At 36.0% G+C, this 25441-nt stretch overlaps 10 protein-coding genes across 12 annotated transcripts in view; 4 read left to right on the plus strand and 6 right to left on the minus strand.

The window, feature by feature from the left end:
- LOC106656595 (protein crumbs) overlaps positions 1-3651 on the plus strand; it is a 61259-nt gene extending 57608 nt beyond the window's left edge. For both annotated transcript variants that reach the window (XM_023463285.1, XM_023463286.1), the window contains 4 exons: positions 23-398; positions 1049-1367; positions 1546-1956; positions 2079-3651. In XM_023463285.1, coding sequence (XP_023319053.1) covers positions 23-398; positions 1049-1367; positions 1546-1956; positions 2079-2306 — 1334 coding nt within the window. In that variant the 3' untranslated portion in view covers positions 2307-3651. The remainder of the gene's footprint in view (positions 1-22; positions 399-1048; positions 1368-1545; positions 1957-2078) is intronic.
- A 160-nt stretch (positions 3652-3811) lies between these two features.
- LOC106656710 (endonuclease G, mitochondrial) lies at positions 3812-5716 on the minus strand. Its single transcript, XM_014377816.2, has 4 exons — positions 5390-5716; positions 4950-5143; positions 4251-4487; positions 3812-4168 (listed from the first exon to the last, which is right to left on the minus strand). The coding sequence occupies exons 1-4, from the start codon at positions 5639-5641 to the stop codon at positions 3886-3888; spliced, it is 966 nt and encodes a 321-aa protein (XP_014233302.1). The 5' UTR covers positions 5642-5716; the 3' UTR covers positions 3812-3885.
- Positions 5717-5885: 169 nt separating this feature from the next.
- LOC106656647 (cell cycle checkpoint control protein RAD9A) lies at positions 5886-8061 on the minus strand. Its single transcript, XM_014377717.2, has 6 exons — positions 7892-8061; positions 7572-7774; positions 7330-7488; positions 7105-7261; positions 6843-7014; positions 5886-6765 (listed from the first exon to the last, which is right to left on the minus strand). Exons 1-6 carry the CDS (start codon positions 7923-7925, stop codon positions 6138-6140), a joined length of 1353 nt encoding a protein of 450 aa, XP_014233203.1. The 5' UTR covers positions 7926-8061; the 3' UTR covers positions 5886-6137.
- A 91-nt stretch (positions 8062-8152) lies between these two features.
- LOC106656648 (vacuolar protein sorting-associated protein 29) lies at positions 8153-9377 on the plus strand. The gene is made up of 4 exons (XM_014377718.2): positions 8153-8338; positions 8562-8753; positions 8822-9057; positions 9134-9377. The coding sequence occupies exons 1-4, from the start codon at positions 8336-8338 to the stop codon at positions 9249-9251; spliced, it is 549 nt and encodes a 182-aa protein (XP_014233204.1). The 5' UTR covers positions 8153-8335; the 3' UTR covers positions 9252-9377.
- Positions 9378-9802: 425 nt separating this feature from the next.
- Positions 9803-11636, plus strand: LOC106656629 (josephin-2). The gene is made up of 4 exons (XM_014377695.2): positions 9803-10163; positions 10326-10540; positions 10611-10791; positions 10861-11636. The coding sequence occupies exons 1-4, from the start codon at positions 10119-10121 to the stop codon at positions 11134-11136; spliced, it is 717 nt and encodes a 238-aa protein (XP_014233181.1). The 5' UTR covers positions 9803-10118; the 3' UTR covers positions 11137-11636.
- A 270-nt stretch (positions 11637-11906) lies between these two features.
- Positions 11907-14809, minus strand: LOC106656628 (probable cytosolic Fe-S cluster assembly factor AAEL012261). The gene is made up of 7 exons (XM_014377694.2): positions 14500-14809; positions 14326-14421; positions 14085-14240; positions 13753-14020; positions 13426-13674; positions 12973-13350; positions 11907-12895 (listed from the first exon to the last, which is right to left on the minus strand). The coding sequence occupies exons 1-7, from the start codon at positions 14563-14565 to the stop codon at positions 12654-12656; spliced, it is 1455 nt and encodes a 484-aa protein (XP_014233180.1). The 5' UTR covers positions 14566-14809; the 3' UTR covers positions 11907-12653.
- Positions 14810-16060: 1251 nt separating this feature from the next.
- Positions 16061-18255, plus strand: LOC106656659 (dynein light chain 4, axonemal-like). Its single transcript, XM_014377732.2, has 2 exons — positions 16061-16250; positions 16868-18255. The coding sequence occupies exons 1-2, from the start codon at positions 16191-16193 to the stop codon at positions 17114-17116; spliced, it is 309 nt and encodes a 102-aa protein (XP_014233218.1). The 5' UTR covers positions 16061-16190; the 3' UTR covers positions 17117-18255.
- Positions 18256-18365: 110 nt separating this feature from the next.
- LOC106656596 (dynein light chain 4, axonemal-like) lies at positions 18366-18783 on the minus strand. The gene is made up of 2 exons (XM_014377659.1): positions 18730-18783; positions 18366-18626 (listed from the first exon to the last, which is right to left on the minus strand). The coding sequence occupies exons 1-2, from the start codon at positions 18781-18783 to the stop codon at positions 18366-18368; spliced, it is 315 nt and encodes a 104-aa protein (XP_014233145.1).
- Positions 18784-19325: 542 nt separating this feature from the next.
- On the minus strand, positions 19326-23798 carry LOC106656633 (ARF GTPase-activating protein GIT1-like). Of its 2 annotated transcripts, none has more exons than XM_014377700.2 (12): positions 23243-23798; positions 22928-23061; positions 22747-22856; positions 22486-22672; positions 22262-22392; positions 21986-22175; positions 21843-21915; positions 21171-21368; positions 20948-21096; positions 20481-20855; positions 20149-20397; positions 19326-20083 (listed from the first exon to the last, which is right to left on the minus strand). In XM_014377700.2, exons 1-12 carry the CDS (start codon positions 23298-23300, stop codon positions 19886-19888), a joined length of 2052 nt encoding a protein of 683 aa, XP_014233186.1. In that variant the 5' UTR covers positions 23301-23798; the 3' UTR covers positions 19326-19885. The 2 variants fall into 2 exon arrangements, with proteins under 2 accessions (XP_014233186.1, XP_014233187.1); XM_014377701.2 differs by having other exon boundaries at positions 20149-20376; positions 23243-23797.
- Positions 23799-24115: 317 nt separating this feature from the next.
- Positions 24116-25191, minus strand: LOC106656666. The gene is made up of 2 exons (XM_014377742.2): positions 24838-25191; positions 24116-24758 (listed from the first exon to the last, which is right to left on the minus strand). Exons 1-2 carry the CDS (start codon positions 24993-24995, stop codon positions 24266-24268), a joined length of 651 nt encoding a protein of 216 aa, XP_014233228.1. The 5' UTR covers positions 24996-25191; the 3' UTR covers positions 24116-24265.
- Between the last annotated feature and the right edge of the window lie 250 nt (positions 25192-25441).

The raw sequence follows: 25441 nt of genomic DNA on the forward strand, positions 1-25441 counted from the left end.
AATTTTTAAACTCTTGACTCAGGTGAACCCTTCAAAGGTTGCATCGGCGAAGTTCGCATAGGTAGCATGCTGATGCACTACTTCACCTACGAGGAAGTTTACCAGAACGCCAACTTCACTCCTCTGCAGTTTCTCAAGCTCCAGCAGCAGGACAACACCTCGTCGCTGCACGAGAGCATCGGCTGTCGCCTGTGCTTCGAGAGCCAGTGCAAGAATAACGGCCACTGTCTGGACCAGCTCAACAGTTACATCTGCGAGTGCCCCGCGGGTTACGAGGAGGAGGACTGCTCCGTCGACATCGACGAGTGCCTCGACAATCAGTGCAGCAACGGCTCGACTTGCCTCGATCAAGTCGCCAATTACACGTGCCTGTGCAAAGACGGATGGCAGGGACGACAGTGAGTATATTATTTTATTTCCTCGATCGAGCTTACGATCGATCGCGAGATCATAATTATTGCGCGATTACGCTTGCAGTATTATGTTTGCACGCTCGGCCGACAATATTATCGTTGACCCAGAGACAGAGTGACTCGGTTTAGAAAAATAAAAAACGCGAGCGAAAGTCGTGTTTACCTTTTTCCCCGTAAACGGCCGCGAGATAAAGAGACACGGTTTTCATACCTCGATCGATGTGTGCTCATAACACACTGCCGGAATGTTTATTGAAAATTCATTCAATGTCTCATTGCAATCAAATCTCGCGCACCTGACATGTACTGCGCCGTGCTTTATTATCATCAACATCGTCGTCGTCGTCGTCGTCGTCATCGAATCAGAAGCAGATATCCATATGAAAAGAAAGATAGTCTTCATTGCTTCTTATCTTATCTATTTCACCCACTTTTTCGATCATTTATTCGCTCCTCTTTTCTCTCCGACTCTTCGCAACGCGGCTTATATACGCGCGTTCGCGATACGTAGCATATCGGTATATCGTCGCGCGTAGCGCACCGATACGAAAATTCACCATCCTTCGATCGCCCCGTCGTCTGCGTGAAATGTGTCTCTAATGTGTGTTTCTTTCTCTCTTCTCTCTGCGTGACAGCTGCGAGATCGACATCGACGAGTGCGAGACCCTGAGCCCCTGTCAGCACAACGGCAAGTGCATCAACGAGCCCGGCTCGTTTAAGTGCGAGTGCGGGGACAAGTTCATCGGCGAGCTCTGCGAGCAGTACCGGCTGATCACGTGCGCCGACTATCCCTGCAGAAACGGCTCGACCTGCGCCGACGTGCCCAAACCGGGTACGCCCAACAACTTCACCTGCAGCTGCCTACCGGGCTACGAGGGCGATCTCTGCGACACGCCCTACTGCGAACTGAGAAAGTGTCAAAACAATGGAACTTGCTTCGTCGTCGATCAGCAGGTATGAAGAAAAAAATCTCGATACTTTTATGCGCGATTATCGCTCTTATCTCGAGCTCGATAAATTCCTCGACCGACCGTGTATCGTGATCGTGACACGACTACTCGGCGAGCTACAAGTGCTCCTATACGTAAAGTGTTTATAACGATGTGTGCGCGCTCGTCGCGTGTGATTGCAGCCACCCAAGTGTCTGTGCCCGGCTGGCTTCGAGGGGCCCTACTGCGATGTAAACATCGACGACTGCGCCGCTGACGAGGACGGCAACGTGCGCTGCAAGAACGGAGGGAGGTGCATCGACGGCGTCAACGAGTTCACCTGCGACTGCTCGTACACCGGCTACGAGGGGCCCGACTGCAGCATCGACATAGACGAGTGCGAGCGCGGCCAGAACTGCAATCACGGCGAGTGCAAAAATAGCGAGGGCAGCTATCGCTGCGAGTGTCAGCCCGATTATTGCGGACTCGACTGCACCATGATGAATCTCTGCGTCGAGGAGTACTGCCAGAACGGCGGCTCGTGCAAGTGCAAAGATGACGGACAGTACGAGTGCTACTGCGTGTCGGGTTACAAAGGAATAAATTGCACGGAGGTGAGCTTTCATATTTATTTATTAATTTTTTTTTTCATCGTTCTTCGTCAAACGGAGTTGATAGAAACGGTTTTTTTTGTTATTGTCGGAACAATAATAACGATTTTACGTTTCTTTTACAGACGGAGCACTATCTCGGCAGTCGTGCATTGGACATTGCCGTGATCGTTGGGCCAATCGTGGCAATTATTTTCCTTATCGCCGCGGGTTCGCTCATCGCTCTGTTCATGATGGCGCGAAAGAAACGAGCGACTAGAGGGACTTACAGTCCGTCGGCGCAGGAATTCAGCAATCCCCGCGTAGAGATGGATAATGTGATGAAGCCGCCGCCAGAAGAAAGGCTTATCTAAGCCTCGTAATTTATATATTTTTGTAATATAAAAAAACAAACAAAAGGCAATCACTGTAGGTAAGATTTTTTCGACCTCTACACGAAATGATATTTATGCGATAGGAATCTCTCGGCGGGAATATTATTTTTACCCACATGATAATTGAGCAATGAAAAGATTTTTAATGAGTGAACTCGATGAAGTGAGATAAAGATTTTTTTACATTTTTCAGTTTCGAAACTTGTGTTCTCTTGTCATAATCAAATGCATTTGTTGATTACGTAAAATGTTTCCGGGCGTAGTAAAAATTTTTATTCGAACTTTGATTTATCATACTCAGAGGTCAAAAGTGTACTTAATAAAAAAATTTTACTGCGTATGATGCGCTCTTAACGAGATAAATATCGACAGAATCCATCCAATTTAGTGCCTAGGAATATGTATACTATGATTGCTATCGAAGTACTAATGTTTAAAATATTGCATACTAATAACTACAAACGAATTTCTTCAATGATACAACATGTTTCGTTGAAAAACACATATCCATAAATATGAATATATATGTATAAGTATTTTCTTTTGTATATGTATATATTTATGTTTGAACATGTACGTTCGCGTTTGTATAACCGTAAATTGTATGAGTATGACTATAAAGTTCATAGTTTTTCTTGTGATTCATGTCCGATTTAAAGAACAAAAACTATCACACGAATGTTCAAATTGTAAATAGTCTAATATTAATCGATAAGCTGTATGTACTTAGCGTCTTTAAGATTTTATATACGACGAGTAGGTAGTTTTGAATTTTTGAAAATTCTTATTTATACATAATTGAATTGTTACAATTAATTTTATATATGAATATATATATATTTATTATAGTTACACATGGTATGTACGACACAAGAATAAATGTAATTTAACGCAAAAATTGTATGTATGATGACACGACCAAAGCACCTCATTTGTACGGAGAGCAATGTATTAAAATGTAAGACGATAAACGTGTCTCGTGAATGGCGAAAAGATATGATTATGAGTTTCTGAATTTTTTTTTATGAGTCGAACGTAGACTAAGATTTTAGATGAAATTTTAGGCATTTTTAATAAAAGCGCCGTGTTAATAACTTAACGTCGCCTTGGCGATCCTTGATCATCACTTTAAATTGTAAGATTAATATAATTACTTTAGCAAGACTGATATATTTTTAGTATATCGTACTTTCTTTGCTAAATGTTTTTAACCGAATGTATGTTATTGTACTATAAGTAGAATTGATCAATTTCTCGCGATTCTCTATAAATATTATAAAGAATAAAAGTGTAAAAGCAATAAAGATAGTACTTAAGAATCAGACATATTAATAACTTTATTTAAATCATCGACAATTAAATGCTTTTTACTCACTGATCTTCATTAAAATTTGTTTATTTATACTATAATTTCAACAATATTGTCATATGTACAAGAGATCATCGTTTAAATATATATAAAAAATACATTCATAAAACGTTTCTAATATCATTTCATGATACCTCATAAAATATGCCGCGCACATTGCTCGACACACACTCCAAAGCAATCGTTTCTTCAGCCTTTTATCAGTTTGCCATTAATTTTGTTAAGTTTACTCCTTGATAGTTTGTCAAAAAATAGTAAACCAGCCGCTCTCTCGACGCTCTCCGGTGGGACCATAAAGTTCTGCAGCGGCACATCGTTACCAATCACCGCGTTTGGCATGACGAAAGCTTGCATTTCATACTTGGAGTCAGCGGTTTCGCCAACAACGATTTTGTAGAAGTGCGTCGGTACCGCTACGTGATTCGATCCGATGACCTCATATCGCACGTATTTCTTGCCATCGGCTTCGACTCTGCATAACAATTAAAAAGGATCGTTAATTAATCGCTTCGATATTACGAGCGCGAGTGTCATAAATGATTCATTACACATACTTAGGTAAGTACAATGGCCCTGTACAGACGTAAACGTCTTTGTAGACCTTTGTTAGATCCCTCACGTATTTTTCTAGCCTGTTCCATGAGTCACGATTAAAACCAGCTCCTACTTGAGGTGCCATATTCGACAACATGAATGTCTGCTGCATGTGTGTTTGTTCCATTTTATGGTTTCCTGCTGCTGCCAAATGTCCTCTATCGTATCCACTGCGTTTGTAGTCAGCGTTCTCTGACCTGAGATATTAATATTGATTTATCTTTATTTCCATTTGTAGGTGAATGGCTCAAAATAGACTTAAGGGGAATGTTTCTAATTTTATACTTACAGAATAAGTCTATAAAATTTAATAATAATTTTATTTCTGAAGAATTCACATAAAACATTTTTTCAATACTCCCTTTGAAACTATTTTTTCTAAAAACAGTTAAATACATTGAGATAAGTTTATAAACCTTGTACGCTAGACATTTTACACATCTAAGCTATTTTCAAGCTATATATCAATGTAATTTGCTGTTTTTAAGTATCTAATTGAATAAAGTACTTTCCGATGGAATATTAAAAAAGGTTGTCATGTCAGTTCTTTGAAAAAAAAATTATTATTCAATTTTACAGCTAAATACTGTAAATAGATGTTAAGCCCACTTTGAGCCATCCAGTTTGTATAACTTGACCATTAAAGTACTTTGAATTACCTGAAGAATGGATGTATACTTTGATCTGCTGTAAATTCACATTTACTACGATCAACTTTATCATTATAACTCAATCTTTCTTTTGTTAAATGTTCAAATACCCAATGAGCAACACGATTTCTCCTGTCATATGACAATACAAAATCATCAAAAGACCTAACGTTATCTAACCCTGGAAAACCATGTTTCATGATCTGTAAAAATAAAGTTTTAATGTTTGAGTTAAATTAATTTTAGAATATATCAACACATTCAAAAAAGTTTAATGAACTAAAATCGCACTTAAAATAAAAATCATTAAATAATAAGAAAAGTAATGATTACATTTTAAAAGCAAGCCAATATTCATTGATGATTGTATAAGAATACATCATTTTTTATTTAACCTCTTTTCTAATGGTCAACAAATCACATTAAAAGATAGATGATATTCAACTCACTTGACTGATTCGCGAAGCGTTTGTTGATAATTTTGACCCCATATCCTTATCTTCATTATTTGTTATTGGTACAGCCGCTGAAACGGTTGCAAAAATTGGTAAACCCGGTTTTGTCAGATGTTTTAACAGAGGAAAAGAGTCGATGTGCTTTTCATGGTTGTCAAGTTCACTATTTTTACGAGCGAACCAGCCGATAACTCCGCCAACACCAGCAGCTACCGTGCAATTAGTTAAAAGTCTCATGGATTTCATCCTAGTCGTCAAGTAATAAAAACTTATTGTAAGCGCGTCGAAATTTCGTTCAACACTAACAGTCGCACTCTGAGCATATTATGAATTACTCGAGAATTGAGTTTTCAGCTGCACTGCAGACGACAAAGAGCAGACGACTACCTACCACGTGGTCGTATTTTGAATTGACTTGTCATTCAACTTAACACGTGTGGAAAATTATTGATGAAAATAATGACGTGTTTTGTCAACTTTATGATTACAAGATTGATTCGGTTTATTTTGTATTTCTTTTTTTTTATAAAAATATTTACATAGAAAATAAATCTGTTGTTAAACATATTGACAAAAATGTAACAACAGTTAACTATCAAAGTTCTATTTAAGTCTATGCAAATTTACATTTAAAGCTACTTTCGTTGTAAGTATTTGAGCACAGTATCAAACTGTAATCTATTGTTTATTCTTAGTCTTTGAAGCATTTGATCACAATTAAATTAATAAGGTCAATCAAAGCTCAGTCATTTTCAGAACTTTCACTAGAATCCTCAACTTCGACATTAGAATGACCGGGTAAGTTGTTTGGATCAAACGTTTTTTGAAAACATTTCTGAAAAATTAATTTTGCTTTCTTTGATTTTGGTCTTGGCGGTGAATTTTGTACCAAATCATCGTTGTCCATGTCTCTCGATGATTCGTCCCCATCCTGATCGATTGATTTCCGTTTCATTAGTGAAGACGCCAAGTTAGTTCGTTCACTCGACGCCGGATGTTCAGCAGATTCTAATCGTAAAACTGATGTACTCTCCCTCGACGATCTTGGAGTAAAAGGATCGGCTTTTGAAACATCTGTGACCGATTTTCTTCGGTTGTTTTGAGTCGGTAGGTCAGATACATCGCTTATTCGGCCGGGCGATTCCATATCCGCAGATTCCATTGCTCGACTGTGTGCCGAATTAGAATAAGATTTTTTCCCCAATGACTTAATGCCCTTTCCTCTAGGTGCTCTTTTAGTTACTTTTTTAGGAGCAGGATTTTGGCGTGTGGAAGTTGTACTTTGTGAAGCTGATTCGGTGTCAGGATTAAGCGTAGCCAATACCAAATTAGATTCCATTGATCCAGATTTACAAACAAATACAACTGGCCTAAAGTTTTACAAATTAATTTAGACATTATTTTTTAAAAAAATGCTTATTTGATGAGTATATTAAACAAAAAATACCTTCCAGGACGTTCAAAGTGGATATCAATTGGTTGAGAGAGAATATCAGCTAAAGATAATATTGCTCTTAGCTCTTTCAAACAAAATGTTATAATTGTATCTGATTCAATGTTGTACTCATCAAATTCTCCTACACTAAAGTTACACTGTGTGCGAGTTTCATTAGAAACATCTAAAAGTTATCGAATTGCATTAATGGTTTTATTAATTTGTTATGAAACAACATAATTAGAGAAATAAAGTTGAAAACACTTTTACTTACTAGAAGATTCGTCAATGTAATTTCTTATCAGAACCTTTTCTTGAAGAACTTCTAATGTAATTTCCAGTAAACTTTGTTGAAAATTTTGTACTACATCGTTCATAACTCTTGGCTGAATACGTAAATGATTAGCTGTACCATCTTTCTTGTAATTTGCCTGAATATAAAATAAAAATATTAAATTAAAAATACTGTAAAATTGTAATTTTGTATCAAATAATTTACCTTAATAGTTTCACAATCTAATATTGGCAACAAATGAGTTTTAATAATACTATTTCTGTACTTTAAAACAAAAGTTAGCTGCTCCGAATTTGGATCTAATTGTATGTGGCATGATTCCACTTGTTTGTCTAAATTACCTTTGAAAACTGCTAAGGCACTCTGAAATTTTATTTATGTGAGCTTGAAAGCTTAATAATTGTTAAAAAAAATAAACACTACCTGGATGCACAGTTCAAACTTACTCTGATTAAAATTTTACATTTTAATGAATCACTTTCCTCGAGATCTTCGTAAGCATAATACGAGAAATAATTTTCTTGAAATGTTATGTCTACGAATGCCGAATTTGAACTATTAACCGTTCGAAATGACAAACAGTCTTCCTGAGGCTGTACAAACATTTCTTCTCCAATTTTTGAGAGCATTTGAATGGCTCTCGCCAAAACTGTAAAAAATATTGCGAATCATGTGATTATTTACTTTAACTTTTTTTAATACAAATTCTAAATGCAAATAAAAATAAAGTATTATAACCTTCAAACGCTTCTAACAATAAACTTACTTTTTATATTTATTCCAGACACGACACATTTCATTTTTAATAATTTTTTGTATAACAAATAACAAAGATGAACAAGAGCGACAAACTAATGATGAGATCGTATTAACATTGCAAAATAAAAATCATTTTTAACAATCTGACACATTTCCCGCGTCAAAAATGTTGCAGACAGAACGCCGAATCGTTTGCTGATTTGATCCTTACTCCTTCACAATTCGCACTGTCGTGTCGTATTTCGTACGGCCCGCAATTTTAGGTTGGAAAGTGCACAGCTGCCGATTGGTGATTATGCACTTGGCATATCTGAAATAAAGTAGTTGTCACTCCCACCTACTAAACATTCTTAACAATAATCAAGGAACATTAAAGTGATTCGAATCGATTGATAAGCATCGATCTTTCATTTCCATTAGTTTCTGGTGGATCTATCAATTATCAACAAACATGGTAAAATAATATAGAAAACAAGTGAAGAAAACCGCAAATGTTTTGTGTAATTCACATAACCTACTCGATAGTTTATCAAGTTTGACATGTCATTTGTTATGACACTTGTTGAAAGTTACACTCAAAATTATTCGTGCGTTTTCTGAAAATAACTCGCAATTGTGTAGGTTGAATTGGAATTAAAAAGATCCGTTTTTTATCCTCTCATTTTATTGCATTGCAGTTGGTGTTAGTTTTGGGTGATTTGCATATTCCACATCGATGCAGTAGCCTTCCCAGTAAATTTAAGAAGCTTCTTGTACCTGGAAGGATACAACATATTCTGTGTACCGGCAACTTGTGTACCAAAGAGTCTTATGATTACTTAAAAACATTGGCCAGTGATGTTCATATAGTCAGAGGAGATTTTGATGAGGTAATCATGAAGATTAATAATTTATCTAATTTTATTTAATAAATGCAACTGAATATGTTTGGTTTTAGAATCTGAATTATCCAGAACAAAAAGTAGTTACTGTTGGACAATTCAGAATAGGCTTATCCCATGGACATCAAGTAGTTCCTTGGGGAGATCCAGAAGCTCTGGCATTGATTCAGAGACAATTGGATGTTGACATTTTGATAACAGGACATACACATAAATTTGAAGCTTATGAACATGAAAATAAATTCTATATAAATCCTGGTTCTGCCACTGGTGCATATAGTCCACTTGACACGTAAGAATAGTTTTTCTTTTAATTTATATTTTGATATCTATAAAAATCATCAAGTATCATAACAATAAATTTACAGATCTGTGACTCCTTCATTTGTTTTAATGGATATTCAAAGTTCAACAGTTGTGACCTATGTGTATCAATTAGTTGGAGATGAAGTGAAGGTCGAACGAATTGAATATAAAAAGAGCTAACAAACAGATCAAAATAAAAATGAAGAATCGTCTAACTGATGCTTTTAATATTCAAGTATTTATGACAAATTATATTTATTAATCATGTATTACTACTAGATTTTTATTGTTTATTTAATATTATATAATACTAAAACTTACATTTTTTATGATGAAAATTGTATATAAAAAAATTTATGTAGACTTTAAGATTATATTATTCAACTTGATAGATTTTTAAAAATCTCATGTTTTATAAGGGTTCATATTTTTATATGGAATGGAGATTCTGAAAACAAAAACCAAAACTTTTGTGAACATTTTCTTCGTCTCAAACTGTATCCAATTTGTTAATTTTACTGAAATAAAGAAGAAATTAATGCATACAAGTATATGTTATCAATCTTATCATGCATTATATTCTGTACACCTAGTCATAAAGCTCCTAAACATCTTCCTTACCGATCGAGTCGAAGGCGCGTGCCTTTATTTCCAGTACCACCCCTCGATCGTTTTTATTACTTCTATATAGACTTAGACTTTATATAGCATATGTATAGGTTGTGCGAAATATATACAACGATGACATCGTTGTAAAGAAAAATACGCGAAACCGTTGCGTAGAGTTTAACAGAAATAATCTAGTGTTCATACATTTTCTTTTTGAATTGATTAAAGTTCTCAGATAAAGTTTAACAATTTGTGACTATTTGAAATGTTTTAGCATCTATATTGAATCAAACCATTTAGATCGTGTAAATTACGAGTTTGTTATTAAGTTTACATCGATAAATATTCATATTTTCGTGCAGTAATCTATTCGAAAATCGATTTGGATGATATTATTATGTAGAAAATCGATTCCTGTCTACTAAACATCCAAAGAACATGGTAGCTGGTACAGGAAATGGTTCAATTTATCACGAGCGTCAGGTAATCGTATAGACATAGCCGTATTTTGCATGGTACAGTGATTAAGTAGTTTTTTTATGCAAGTGCCATGACAAGCTGTTTTAGCTGTATTAACACGTTAATTAATTCAGAACTTGAGTATTACGTTCTTATTATAATATCATTATAAAAATACTTTTGTAGGTCAAAGAACTCTGTGCTCTGCATGCTTTAAACAATCTGTTTCAAGAACGAGGTTACAGTAAACAAGAATTAGATCAAATATGCTACAGTTTAAGTCCAGATGTGTGGATAAATCCTCACAAATCATTGCTTGGACTGGGTAATTATGACATTAATGTCATAATGGCTGCGTTGCATAAAAAAGGTTGTGAAGCTGTTTGGTTTGATAAACGGAGGTTTGTAAATTTTTGAAATGACATTTTTTGTTTGGTGCTTTTTTATTCAATTAATCGCATTTGATTCTAGGGACCCAAAATGTTTACATCTTGAAAATATTCAAGGTTTCATTCTCAATATACCAACAGACTATAAATTAGGTTTTGTTTTATTACCTTTAAAAAGACGTCATTGGGTTGCTTTGAAAAAAATCCAGGGTGCCTTTTATAATTTAGATTCTAAACTTGATTCGCCTCAACTTATCGGAAAGGTAATCATTCATTAGACTAAATGGTTTATTGTATTAAAAAAACTCTTAAAAATTGTTATGTAATTTTAGGACAGTGATTTATTAGCTTACCTAAAAGAACAAATAGACAGCAAGGAAAAGGAACTATTTCTAGTTGTATCCCAAGAGGTAGATAGTAAACAAGGATGGCTTATTGAACCAAACGAAACCAAAACTATGACTGATAAAACAGAGGAATCAATCAAGAATGATGATAATAAAACAGAGACTGAAAATAATACCATAAATACAGATTTAAATTTAAATAATTCTGAGAAAGAAGAAAATGAAAATGAAGACATATGCAGTGACCAAAGTCCTAGGTAGTTCAACTGTTATTAAATTATGAAAACTGCTGATGGAACTGAACTTGTTTATGATGTATGTATTAGTGTTCAAATATCATGACAGTTTGTACGATAAAACTGCAAATGTCATGTAAATGTTAAATCTTAAAATTGAGTAAAAAGTTACATTTGCTGGAAAAATTTTTTTATAAAAATGTTAAAATTATAATTAATATCAAACGAATTAGCAGCCTACTCAAACTTTTGTATAGTCAAATTTATAAAAGGTAAAAATGCTATCAAAATGAATTGTATAAATGGTATTTAAATCATAATTTTTTTATTTTAACAATGAAATATCAAGGAATCAATCTACATAAACATTTCTAAATAGTCATGAAACAATTGACTGTGCAACCAAAATAATACAACAGGAATTACCAAAATTTTAATAGATAATAAAAAATCGACGCTACTATTAGTTTAATTGTATTTCATTCATGATTCATTTCTAAAGTGAAAAATGCGCACATTTTATCTAAAATCAATCTTTTTTTCTAAGAATTTATGAAACTCATGTAAAACAGAATTTTTTTTAAAATAATTGGTATAAAACTTACACTTGATATAATTCTTTAAATTTTCACTTATACTTTTTTTTACCTTCTCAGAATTGTAGCATAAAATGACAAGTCATTCAAAATTTTTGTTTAACTTGAATTTTCATTGTAAATTGTAATCAAGCACTGAACTAATTATAGTGAAAAGGGTATTTAAAGATTTGTATACAACTACTTCAAGTACCTATCAAGTAATTCATGTAGATTTCTATGTGTATTACCATTTATTAATTAAGTTACACCTCTTGTAGGTGATTGATACAAAACTTGGAATTGACAGTTCTTAAGTCATTATTTTATTTGTGACATTTTTTCATTTTTTCTACTTGAAAGTACTGATAACACATTTAATTATAGGGTAATAAGAGTGAGAAGATCTTTGCAAATTTGTTTTGAAATATTTACACCTTTTTAAATTGTTATCAATGTGATTTTTTATTCATACTTAGAATTTACAATGTGTTTCAATCACATATAATTACAATCAAATGTATGAAATCACCACTAACATTAGCAATAAAGAATAGAAAAAATGAACTTGCATTACATTGAAAAATAATCATCAATTTTTATAAAGTGAAGTATAGAAATAAAAATATTGAATGTTATGGAAAGTCGATTAGTAACTTATTCTGAAGAGTGTTGAATTGAAATTAATTAAGCAATAGCTCACTTGAAAAGAATTTGAAAAATGACAGGGCTTTAGTAATTTGCTGTTTTTTTAAATATCAAAAGTTGTTATCAATTTATATGCATTCAAAATTATTGGATGCAACCTGTATTATTTTGTAAATATATATTTATTAAAAGTCATATTTCATTGTGATTATATTTACAGTTGTATCATACAATCATTTAAATATACATTTTCCCTTCCTTGCGTATGTACAATTACTTTAAAACTAAAAGTATCTAACATAAGCTTCATATTGAAAAATCACCATTTTATGGATATAGAAGGATTCATTTTCTCTATTTCATGATACTGAGTATGGAAGAATGACTGAGCTTTGTCAGAATTTTCGCTGTCTAACCAGGATTTATATAACTTTTGAACAGTAGGATTTAATTCAGGGTCAATATGTGGAAGTTTATGGTACTCATTTTCCAGTTTTGCAGCTAGTTCTCTTGGTTGCGCGCCATCTTGACTCCTAATTTGTGCTCCTCCATTCAAGCATCCTGTATAAAATACAAAGTTAATAACAATCTAGCATTTATAATTAATAAAAATTATCTTTCAATGTTCAAAAATATACCTATGGGGCAAGCCATAACTTCAACATAGTCATAAGGACTTTTTCCTCGTTTGAGTTTCTGAACAAGATTCTGAATATTTCTGAATCCATTAGCTACAGCAAACCTAAGTAAAATTTCACCATCTTTTTCCAGAGTAGCTTCTTGAAAGTCTGGATTTCTAAGTGACTTGAGCTCTAACTTAGCATTTGGTAACTGGAATAAATTTTTTGCAGCATATTCAAATATGAAATTTGCATATCCTCCTGAACCAGAGCCTTTATGACCCAATAAAATAGTACTATTTTCTTGATCCTGTTCTTGGAAAGGTTTATCTATTTCGGCTACATCAAAATCGTTCAATTCTTTTCCTTGTTGAGTCAACATTTGCTCAATTTCAACTGAAATAAATTATGATGCATTAATTTGTATTATTAAATATTTATTAAATATTTTTATATTTTTGATCAACTAACTTGCAGTTATAACGCAGTCTACATCCCTGGTTTCCTTCAAACTATTATAAAAATCCTCTCTTGAAGCTTCTAGTTTTTTGTCATAGCAAGGCATAAGAGTAATATGGTATAATTGCTCAGGAGACAATCCTTTCAAATCAGCAAAGTGATATTTTACCAGTGATCCCATAATCTGTTGAGGTGATTTTGTAACACCAATGTATGGAAGTATAAAATTTCCATGAGTTTTTTCAGCATAGCAAACCCATCCTGAGATTAAAAGTAATTACAGTTGAATTTTATATAAATTAAAACTTAACAAGTAACACTATTGATTTTATAGTTTACCTGGACACGAGGATGCAAGCATTGGCAATTGATTTTTTGAACCTTCTTTTGATGCCTTATATCTTTCAACAAATTCTTTTGCAGATTCAATCAATGAAAAATCTTCAGCTACTGTCATATCCAATACAACATCTGCGCCCATGCTTTTAAAATAACCAGAAAGCTTCAATGCTGTTTCATCTGGACTTAGTTTATACCTCTCTGCCAGTGAGAGTATAGGTTGAATAGATAAACTTACTACAATGTGTTTAAAGTTTGATTCTCCAGCCTAAAAATTATAATTAAAGAATCAAAATATTGTTTTATTATTAAAATAAAAAGCAATTACAGACTTTTTGCTTGTCCATCTTTTCTTTAAAAACTTTCAGCAACTCTTCCTGACTTTGTTGAGTAACGAGAACACTCTCAGCTGACGTAATGCAGCCGCTGCAAGCCAAACAATCAGCTAGAGTAATTTCAACTTTTTCCAATTTTGTGGTTGGTCCTCCCTGGGATTGAATAATAAATTTTTATTATAAAAATTACAATTAGTCAAAATTGAATAAGTAATCATAAAATTATAAGGGTTCATACTTCCAAAACTTCAGTATAAGTACCATCATCTTGGATTTTAATCTTGGTACCAGTCTTAACTTTGTTTTTCTTTATCTCTACAGGCTTGATACATTCCTGTGGAAAAAAACATTTTATTTGTTTAATATTTCAAATTATCCAAATAGTCAAGATTGAGTAGTTCAAACGTTCAACCTGAGACGGAGTAATGAAGTCATCCAAAGTTGTTAATTGAAGAGCTCCACTGAATCGAGAGGCCATTTTTTAATGTTAATTTTCGAAAATGCGATCTTTGCTCGTGACTGTCAAATCGATTCTTGCAAGTATATCAATTAAGTACCGACGAGATCCTATTTTACCACTAATATTCACTTGTTATCAAATTTCACTCATGCACAGTGGAAAATAAATTAATTAGATAAAAATGCCGTTATCAAAATCGGGAAAAACTATACGGGAGCGTGCTCGAATGTTTTTGTCTAATGTAGCCTGGTGCTTGCCGTGCCTTGTGCTGTATTGTCGACTGCTGCGCTTGTCCGCATTGAACCACGTGACATTTACATAAATATAGCTATACAAATCGTCTATTGAAATTGAAACCTGCGTTACTTGTAGCGCTCAAAATGTAAAGAAAACTGAGATCGCGTAGAAAAAAAAATGAATTCGTTAATCAAGATCTATTCACACCCGATGGAAGCATATATAATTAAGGAATTGCTGCTTCATTTCGTAAAAAGTCTTTTGTAAAAATATCTCTTGTAAAAATGTCCCGCATAGAATCCCCCAGGAAAGCGCAAAATTCTTTGTAAGATTTCTGCAAGAATTTTGCGACTTTTCGACAATTAGGGTTGTTTTTCAAGTTACAATTTATGTGGGTCGAAACCTCCTTTTGAACTATAATTTACTATTACCTACGCGGCTAAATTTCTTATTTCATTTTTTATAGTCTCTAAAGTTTGTAAAAAATTTCAAGGCTCATCTAGTACTCAGTTGGGAGAATGAGACCTAAATTATTATCAAATAATTTAACGGTACTGAACGCGTAATACCCTGGTTTTCCTTTAAATTTGAATATAAATTCGAATTCATATAATATTTAACAAAAGCAAAGAACTATATCAACAATTCAAATAAATTTTACTCTCTCCGTTATAGTCATCGTTTTGTTCATTAAATCAGATTCGAATTTGGAAAAAAGTTCAATCATTATACACGGATAAATTTGAATCATATTTTTTTTCTTAATTACCCAAAATATAATTTCTCTTCTCTAGATTTAACTATTAACCACCCTAATTCGTAAACAAAGAAAGTAATCAAAAAAAAAATTGCGAAATCACAATGGCACACATATTTCCTTTCGCCAAGTGGATTTTCGTCGTCCTAAAAGTCTCGTAGCGCCCGAGTCTAGATCGCGTCCCTTTCGCATACATCGCAGCAATTTTTCAGTGAGCGTCAGCCCGAGACAGTAAAACAATTGGAAGATTCTCTCATGGACAGTATAACGTGTATAAGCTAAATGCACACAAGGAAGCGATCGATGTGTCGCCCTTTTTCGTCGTCGTCGCTCCCCTTTTCTATATACGCGACGTAGTCTTCTGCGACTATATACGCGAAAATCCCCGCGCAAGAAAATATACACGGAGGGGAATCGGTGCGCGCGGGGCAAAGTATTTTTACTACTATAACGGAGAGCGACTCGAGCGGGGGCGTCGCACTCCTTGCCATAGATATACCCACACGTACCAGACGTGCGCGCGGGGCTTTACATAGGAAAATACCGACACAGTAGCAGCAGCAGCCAGTGCTCGTGTAGCAAGTGCGGCGCGCTGTCCCTGTACTACGGTTATCGTACACCAGGAGGATCAGCTAAGCACGTCGCGGGGATGACGGAGGTGAAGAAGGACGACGTCGTCAAGATTCTGCACACCTATCCGCTGTGTCGGGTGAGATTCACGCGCTTTTCTATACTTATTCTTTAATGGTAAAACCAGTGCCTAAGCTCGCGCGTATCATATCGATGCAGAGCTCTATACATGCGACGCACGGGCTTGTTTTCCTATTAGATACATACATTGCACTGCGCCCGCTATATCTATATGTCGTGTGTATAGAATGTCGGGCCGCGCTCGTATACACATTATACGGCGATCGATAGATAATATCGTATGTATATGCTACTTATGCACGCGACGACGAGAGAAAGGTACGTACCTACTTACGTGCACGAATCGCAGCCGCTGGGATTATTCGAACGGTGCACATTATAGAAAACCTATATCTACCTAGCTGATTGTACGAGAGTCTGTGTGCGCGACCGTACGATCGTATTTCGTGAATGCAACATACACGTGGATTCCTACATAATATTACAAAGATGCACTTTGCGCGCGATGATTTTAATACCGATCGATCGATCGATCGTCGCGTGATCGTGAGAGATCGTTATGCGTCGATATGCAGAGCTCTTTCGTACACGCGCGAACGATAATCGACCAGAAAAAAAATAAATAAATAAAAACAACTCGCGATTCATCGATAAAAATGCTTTTTGTTTTCGCAGAAATGCGACATGACGGACGAGATGAAGCAGGAGGCGATGGAGCTGTGCGTCACCGCGGCCGAGAAGTACGCCGACAATTACGAGTCGGTCTCGCGCATGATCAAGGAGACGATGGACAAGCGCTTCGGCGCGAGCTGGCACACCGTCGTGGGCGAGGGCTACGGCTTCGAGATCACCTATCAGCTCAAGCATCTGCTCTACATGTACTGCGCCGGCAATCTCGCCATCTGCATCTGGAAGTCATCGTGAACGTGCGGAGCAGAAAAAAAGAAGAAGAGAGTATGGAAACTCGCGTGTCAATTGTGTCCGATAAAAATTGCCTTTGTCGAAATTTTTAAATATTATAATATATATTTATACACAAATTATATTTACGAAAAGTGCGTTACCAAGAAAAGTCATAATGAAGAATTTTATACATTACGTACAATGTATGTTCGTTCGAGTACAAATATTTCTTTGATTTAGACATATTTAGAATTGTTTAGCTTGTTCTCGCTCGATCCGATTTTGTATTGTTTCAATTTAGTTTCGTAATTTTTCAACAACTTCGTCGTTATTTGTATAATTAAGCTCTCGAATTAGGATCAGGACTGAGTACTGTTCACTCAACCACAAAATACCGATAAGTATTAACATTGATCGCACATCGACGATGTACGATTGCGCCACCGGACGAGCAGCAATATTTTATAATTTAATTTAATAATATTACAAAAAGTACTACTTTCAAGTACTCGTGTACTTCAAAATCGAAAGTAAAGTTAAGAGCCTCTCTCGATATGCCTGCGAAGAGCAAAAAACATTCGCTATTCGTGCTAATTGCAATATGTCAATTGTTTTTTTTTTATTTCGCTAGCGAATTATAATATACGTTTGCCGAGTAAACTTTGTAATTGTTACCGATGTAGGCGTACTTCGCATTATGTATTTATTATAGCATAGCCAGTAAGTAATTAATCGACGTTGAAACATTTTATAGATTATGCCTGTAAAACGTCCATTTACGCGAGAAATATTATATATATTATTATATGTATACATGTACACGACTTTTTTAGCACTTTTTAAAAAGCAGTACAAGATATATAATATATACACGCGAAATCGTAAAACCAAAGATGAAAATATGTGAAAACGCGTATTTCTTATTTTCGAAACTAAACGACAACAAAAAAACCAATGTATAATGCCTTATTTGTGCACCAGAAAAAAAAAATAAACGCGAACACTCCTTCGAGCGCCAATGAAAGTATCGTATAAAATAATTGAAACATTATGTATATTCGTATACAACTACCATTATTTATAAGCCTATAATGTACACACACCGAGATCGTCGAATTGTACACAGCATATTGCCGTGACGATTCTCACGAATAAAAATTGCAACAACTATCTAAAAAAAAAAAAAAAAACCAAAAACAATCTCTGTCTCGATCATTACACTTTAAGCGCCTATCGTGATAATCGATATTGTTGTTATATCGCGTGTGTCCTATCCAAAGCTGGCGACGGTGCGCCAGATGAGGGCCGCCACGTTGCCGTTGGTGAACATGAGCAGCATCGACTTCTCCTGGTGGGTGCAGCAGTAGCTGTAGTCCTCGCCGATCACCACGTTGAAGGGCGCGCCGAACTTCTTGTCGAGCAGGTCCTTGACCATGCGCGCGGCCGTCTCGTAATTGTCCGAGTACTTCTCGACGGCGGTGACGGTGGCCTCCATCGCCTCGGTCCTCATGTCGTCCGGCATGTCCGTCACCTGCGCGTGCAACACAACGCGGATTGCAGCCGCGACCGATCAGCTCGTTTCCCTCATCGAGAGAGCTTCATTCGATGAATTTTTTTTGCAGTTTTTATTTTACCTTGCAGAGAGGATAGGCGTAGGCGAGGCTTATGTCTTCCTTGGTGTCACCCATTTTGTCGTTGTTTTCGTTGCTGTTGTTGTTGTATGATGTGAACTTTTTTGGCTAGTCCTCGCTCGCTCTCGACTTTGCGCGTGTCGTTCGATGTACACAATTATTTATCATATAGGTTATCGAACCTCGATCGTTATTCATTTCCTTTGAGGTTCGACGATGCTTGAAATTACGCAGTGCCGGGCTTTTCAATGAGAGACAAAAAGATACCTTTTTTTATACACAAGTATATAATATATTTATAATTCTCAAGTTCAATGCGTCGATGCATGTCGTATTTACAGATAAAAATATTCACAAAAATATAGAACCTAAAATTTAAAAATAAACGTCTTCCGGCGAATAATACATGATTTTTATTCGTTAAGCCATTCTGCATTTACTTCGTGTAATAATTGATACGAACGAGAAATGGCTTTCGGTGATTTTTTTTTCTTTCGCTTTTACATTAGAGCACCAACGGAGGCAAAATTTTTTTCATATTGGCATAGATTACCATTCTCAAATGATTTCTACTTACAAAAAATAATAATAAAAGTACGTCATATTGCACGCATCACTTTATAATCGCACTCAAAAACAAAATTCTTTCTTTTATCAAAATGACATACAACTACGTAATTTTATAATAATCTCGAAAAATTGATTTACATTGAACAATTTTAGATCGCTCAGTCTTAATACCTTTAGAAATTGTGAATACCTTGTAAAAGGTACTCCTGAAGTGTACAGAATAAGAATTCCGAAATCTATATCTTAACGCTGATTCGTTAAAAGAAAACAATAAAATATGCATCTGTCCAAACAATGAATAGGCTTATATACAAAATACTTTAATTGATTATTGTCTAACATGCTGCCTGATATTATTTAAACGATACTCAATAAAATTATTTCTAAATTTAAATGGTACAGTCCAATAATCGAAGTCTAAAAAATGTGTAAACGTCTCATAGTGTATAATAAATAATACCGACTCGAATGTACTACAAAAAAACAAACCAACAATCAATCGATTCAAAAAAGTGTATAAGTAACGCAAAAATAATTATGATTTATAGTTATATGTGATGCTGTAGGTATAATCGGAATAGACGATTCTTCAAAACTGGAACTGCGTGACCAGTAATTTCGTAGCTTTGGCTATGTCATAAGCACTAGAGCGAACTTGTTGAAGGCAGCGATCCATGTGATCCGGGTCACTGGTACACCTCTGCAGTGCGGAGCACTCGGCTTGTAACCGTCCCGTATTGCCATTCAGTTGACGAAGGGCAGATCTAATGTTATCGTCCACTGGATTCTGTTGATTGACAATTCGATCGTTACTATCATTCAGACGGATACAGATGGCGTTCAAAATTTTACCTGAGGAAATATGGCAACAAGCTCGGAGACGGCAACGCGAATTCTTTCTGCGCAGGGCACGAAGGCTTCGCGGCGACCTGGATCTTGCATCGCCATCCACAGCTCTTGTATGCGCTTGGTCACGTGTTCGGTTCGTCGCGTAACTTCTTCGCTGGCCGGTAAATTTGGCGCCTCCCACGGAGATTGTCTCATCGAAGGACTCGACGATCCATCCGACTCTCTTATTGTCTGCGAAGTCAAAGACGCGGGCTAATTAATATTAATGAAAAATATGCAAATTAGGAATACAATAATACGTTGTTTTACTATAAGCGTTACAGAATGACGCCTACCTGATTGCTATAGATAGGTGGTTTTCGTAGGCCCTCTCGGGTCTCATACATCGACGCGGGTCGCTGACCTTTCGGAGACGTATTTATTTTATTATCGATGACGGGCTCGAGCTCCGAGTCGTTGTGCTCGCCCACGTGATGACCATTCACTCTCTCGGAAGGTAGTGTGATGTGAAGTTTGCTTTGCATGTGCAAGGCATTTTTCAAATCGCAATTTTCCACGGTCAATTGTTCAACGGTAGTCTGTAGTCGTCTAATTTCTTCTCTAAGTTCCCTGGCAGTTGTTTCCGATAGTGTGAGTTGTTTTTTTAACGATTGTACTACGGATGATAATCCTTTGGAGTTTGGAGAGAGACCGTTTTGGGCAGTAAATTTCTTCAAACAAAATTTAAAAAGAAGCATTAAAATAATTCTCCTCTTTAATTATTACAATCTTTATCGGTTAATAATATTAATTAAATGATAACCTGATCTCCGTTCATTGTCCTTGTCATATCTGTCGTTAGAGCTGCATAATCATCGTCGGAGGCGACGCTATCATAAAGCGGTTCGTCATCCGACATTTGTGACGCTTGTCTCTCAAAGCCATCTTTTTTCAATGAAGTTACAATGGGATCTAAACATTTTTCGTAATTTTTATTTCACAAGCTTTTTCTATGGACTAGGAATATTAAATATTTCAGTATTTACCCTGCAATGGCGTGGCATTCGATAAAGAATGCCTGTGTGCAACTTCGTTTAAAATATCGATGATTAAAGTTGCGAATTCTTTAGGTGTGAATCTTGCTAATTTTTGTCGACCTTGATTGCGCGTCGATGACAGTTGTGGATGAATTGGTAAAAATGGCACAATGCAGCGTTCAGGTAGACTCGATGACGTTAGCCAAACTATGAAAGAAAAAAGAAAGTCAGCACTATTGATCACAGCCATTTTTATTATAAGCATAAAGCTGAAATATATTGATGCACGTGCATTTTATAAAAAAAAAATCGAAAATTATGTGGGCGTTACAATGGTGCGTGATAGATTCTGTAGCTCTAGTCTTGTTAAAACATAAAATAGATTTGTTACCAACTAAGCTACACAATTTGAATAGATAGTGTGATTCTTAGGAAGTTTTTTACTCACCTCTCCTTTGGATTAGCATTTAAAAAAGGTCATGCATATTATTAACATTGAAAGATGGATTAACTAAGATAGTATGAATTGCATGAATTTGGTCATGATTATGAAAGAAGAAATTTTATCATTTTTACTGTTACTGTTAGGATCATGATTATATGATTTACATACAAGGTGACAGTTTTATAATTATAATTTATTTACTACTCATGTAAAAAATGTTTTATTTTTGTACTCACTAGCATCAGTTTCCCTTCTATCTACTTCATCATAAACATCTGAAACTAACTCTTCCAATAAATGATTTGGCAACTGTAATTTAAGATAATTTTTATTAATATAAGATTTAAAAGAATATACAGTTATTGCATCATCTGCATACCATTTGCAATTTATTTCGTGCTTCATAGCCCAAATCGTTTCTCTCAACTCCTGAAGCCCAGCCAGGTACAATCAAATGTTCACCCGATTTGTGATCAGGCTTTCTATTACATAGAAAGTATGTTAATTTGTCAGTTACTTCATACATATGTTCAGTAAGTTTCTCTGATAACTCAAGGTGTCCCGCTAATCTGTGGATGTAATATATAAAAATGAAAATTAAAAAATTTATATTTGTCTAAAGAATTAAAAATACCACATAGTTAATAAAATTTACCTCGCTACTTCAGCTGGAGTATGTCCAGCAGAATCAACCGTACTTGGATTTCCACCGTTTGCAATAAGTAACTCCAATTGAAGGGCTTGACCTGCTCTAGCAGCTACATGTAATGGCATTGTTCCCTTTTCCTTCAAGATAAAAAAATAACACATTAAAATGATGTTCACAAATTTATTCAGAGAATCAATAAAAAAACATATCTGAATAAAAACACTACGTACTCTATAAAAATAATTAGGATTGGCTCCTTGTGCAAGCAATCTCAATGAAGTTTCTAAATTAGCAGTGCGTACACTACTGTGTAGCTGTCTGTTGAGCTCTTCTTCGCTACAAGATTCTTCTTTACATGACCTCAGAATAAACTTTAGATCTTGATGTTTTGCTTTGATAAAATCTGCTTTAACAGGACTAAAAAATAATACAATTGATGGTTAAAAATAATCTTGAACTAAATAATTTCAATTATATTAGAGTATACTAACTGTAGAGGATCTTTTGGCTGAGGTTTACGTCTGCTTAATTTAGAATTGGGATCTAGTAGGGAATGCTCCCAAATACTGTTGGCTCCATTATCATTAAGTGTGCGAACCATCTACAATACAAAAAATATAATTTAAAAACTATAATCTTGTATAATTGTTTCTACAATAATTGCAAACGTACATTTAACATATTTGTGCTCCAGCTTCCTTTTGTCAATGACTTGATATAGGATACATGCCTGCCTAAACTACGGTGTATACTGCAACATTCATCGCAGAGCAAAATAGCCCTGTTTATTGAAGCCCATACAGGTTCTAAAAATTGTAAAACCAACGAATAAATTACACACTGAAATAAAAACTCGATATCTATCGTAATAAAGAAAAAAAGTTTGGTGAGTCATGTTTACACTGAAACGACCTAATGATATACTCGTTCGGATCAGTCACAATAATTTTGCGCCTTTGCAAATGAAAAATGAATATAGAAACTCACCAGGAGATCCGCAATCCGCGCAAACGTCCACACTTGCTCTATTTTTCGCTCTGGCCATTGTTGAAATTTGGTGCAGCGAGTTCGAAGGCGACAAACGTTGTTATTCTTTTATTACTATTTTTTTCAAACTTCACTTCACTCGCATCAAGACACCGAACACGATGTGGCCGAAACAGCGACCAGTCAACCGAGAAGTAAATAACACGACGACGACGACGACAATCGGAGTCGTGGTTTAGTCGGGTATCGTTTTTTACATCATCATCTTCGTGGAGCCGCGCGAGAAACTATTAAAAGGTCTTCTTCCTGACGCGACGAGGCACATCATCTCACCATCGAGACTAGAGACGCAGATTTCATGGGGCGCGGTATACTGCGTGGAACTGAGAGGTTTATTAATAAACATACACACACTTCTCGAGTGCCCGCTGCTGCTGCTGCCGCTGCTGCGAGCCAAGAGTCACGCACACACACACACACATAGAGAGCGAAGCACAAGTTAAATTACCCTACTATTAGACGCGAGATGTGTACATGTACATAAGGTAAGGATTGATGTGTGTATATAGCTAATACAACACTGTGTCTCGTAGTAGTACACACACTCTCGGTATATGGGCGCGAGGTTATACTGTTTGACTCTTTTTCCGTCAGCTGCGCTCCTATATGTACACCGCAAAAACAAGCCGTCATATAATGTAAAACTTGGCGTGTATATCACGGCGTGCTTACCCATTGCTGTTATGTGTCGCTTTTGACTCTGCTCCTTTTCAGCGCCTCCCATCATCATCGCGCGACAATTATTAAATGCCCCCGCTGGGAGATCGTGGAGTATTTGTGTAGATGTACGATGGATTCATTACGAAAATCGAGTACGCAAAAGTACGAAAATTTTATTCATCCAATAAACTTGTAAAATAGGATCATAACGAGCTTATATATAATTGATTATTATACAATATATAACGCACCGACACCGATACACATCAATTCCCACACACACATACACAATATACATATATTTCAAACAATATAATTCGGATTGCTGGCGTTGACGAGCGATATGCTGCAGAGACCGTTCAAGTGGTATCGCAGGCTGTTCATTTTTTTCTGGGTACGCAGCAGCACCGAGGCCAGCCTCCTGTTGTCCCTCGCCAGGATCTTGTTGTTGAGTCGCAGCTCGGCGACCTCCTGCTGCGCCTCGCTCTGCCTCTCCGACAAATACTTCACCAGGTCGTGGTTGATCGGCTCTTCCCAGCTGCGATCGGGCCAGCAGCGAGGGGATCCGCGGCGATCGGCGACGATCGGCGAAGCGTCGCGGAACGACGACGACGACGCGCCGACGAGTCGCGCCTTGTAGTAGTTGTTCCCGTCGACGCTGTCGGCCGGATGCTGCTGCTGCTGATCTCGGAGAGGTCTGGTGTCCTTCGCCGGTGAACCGGTCCAATTCCGTGGCGACGTGCGATTCTCGATGTGGCTGCGATTCGGAAACAGTCGCTCGCGATCGCAGTATTGCCTGCGCGCGTGACGGACGACGGATGCATGTAAAATCGGCGATCGTTTACTAGTATAAGTCTTTTATTTGTTTTTATTACCTGTGCCTCTTGAGACGATTCGCGTCGAGATTTCTCAACGACGACTGGCACTTGACGCAGCGCGCCGTAATCGTAACGCCGTCGTCCTCGATCTGCATGACGAAACCGGCAACTTCCCGATCGTAGAAGCTCGACGACAATTTTTTTCGATCGGCCATGCTCGCGGCATATATATAATAAAAAATATATATCTTCGATGCTATCAATTCAAAAATTAAGAGCGTCTAGGGCCAAGCGATAGACCGCGAAATATTATCTCTATACGTAAAAGCGTAGTATACACACTCGCGCGGTTTACCTTATACAACTGTCGCGCGTTATTTACATCATTTTCTTGTTCCATTGGCGATGCGTGTCGAGATGAAATTACGCGAGGGAACGTCGCGCGTGCCGATTAATCGTTAGAACGCCGTAGGATTTGGAGAATTTAATTTTCAATTTGAACTGGTGTAATTTTAATTTTTTTCATGTCGTGAAAATTTATTTACATCAGTGCATGTACAGTAACAAATAAAAGTACGGTAGAAAAAAATTACATCCTTACGATTAGCTAAGAAAGAACAATTTTTAAATACACTTTTAAAATCATTTGATTATATTAAAT

The sequence above is a fragment of the Trichogramma pretiosum genome, unplaced genomic scaffold, assembly GCF_000599845.2.
Source record: "Trichogramma pretiosum strain Unisexual culture from Peru unplaced genomic scaffold, Tpre_2.0 scaffold41, whole genome shotgun sequence".
Classification (NCBI taxonomy): Eukaryota; Metazoa; Arthropoda; class Insecta; order Hymenoptera; family Trichogrammatidae; genus Trichogramma; species Trichogramma pretiosum.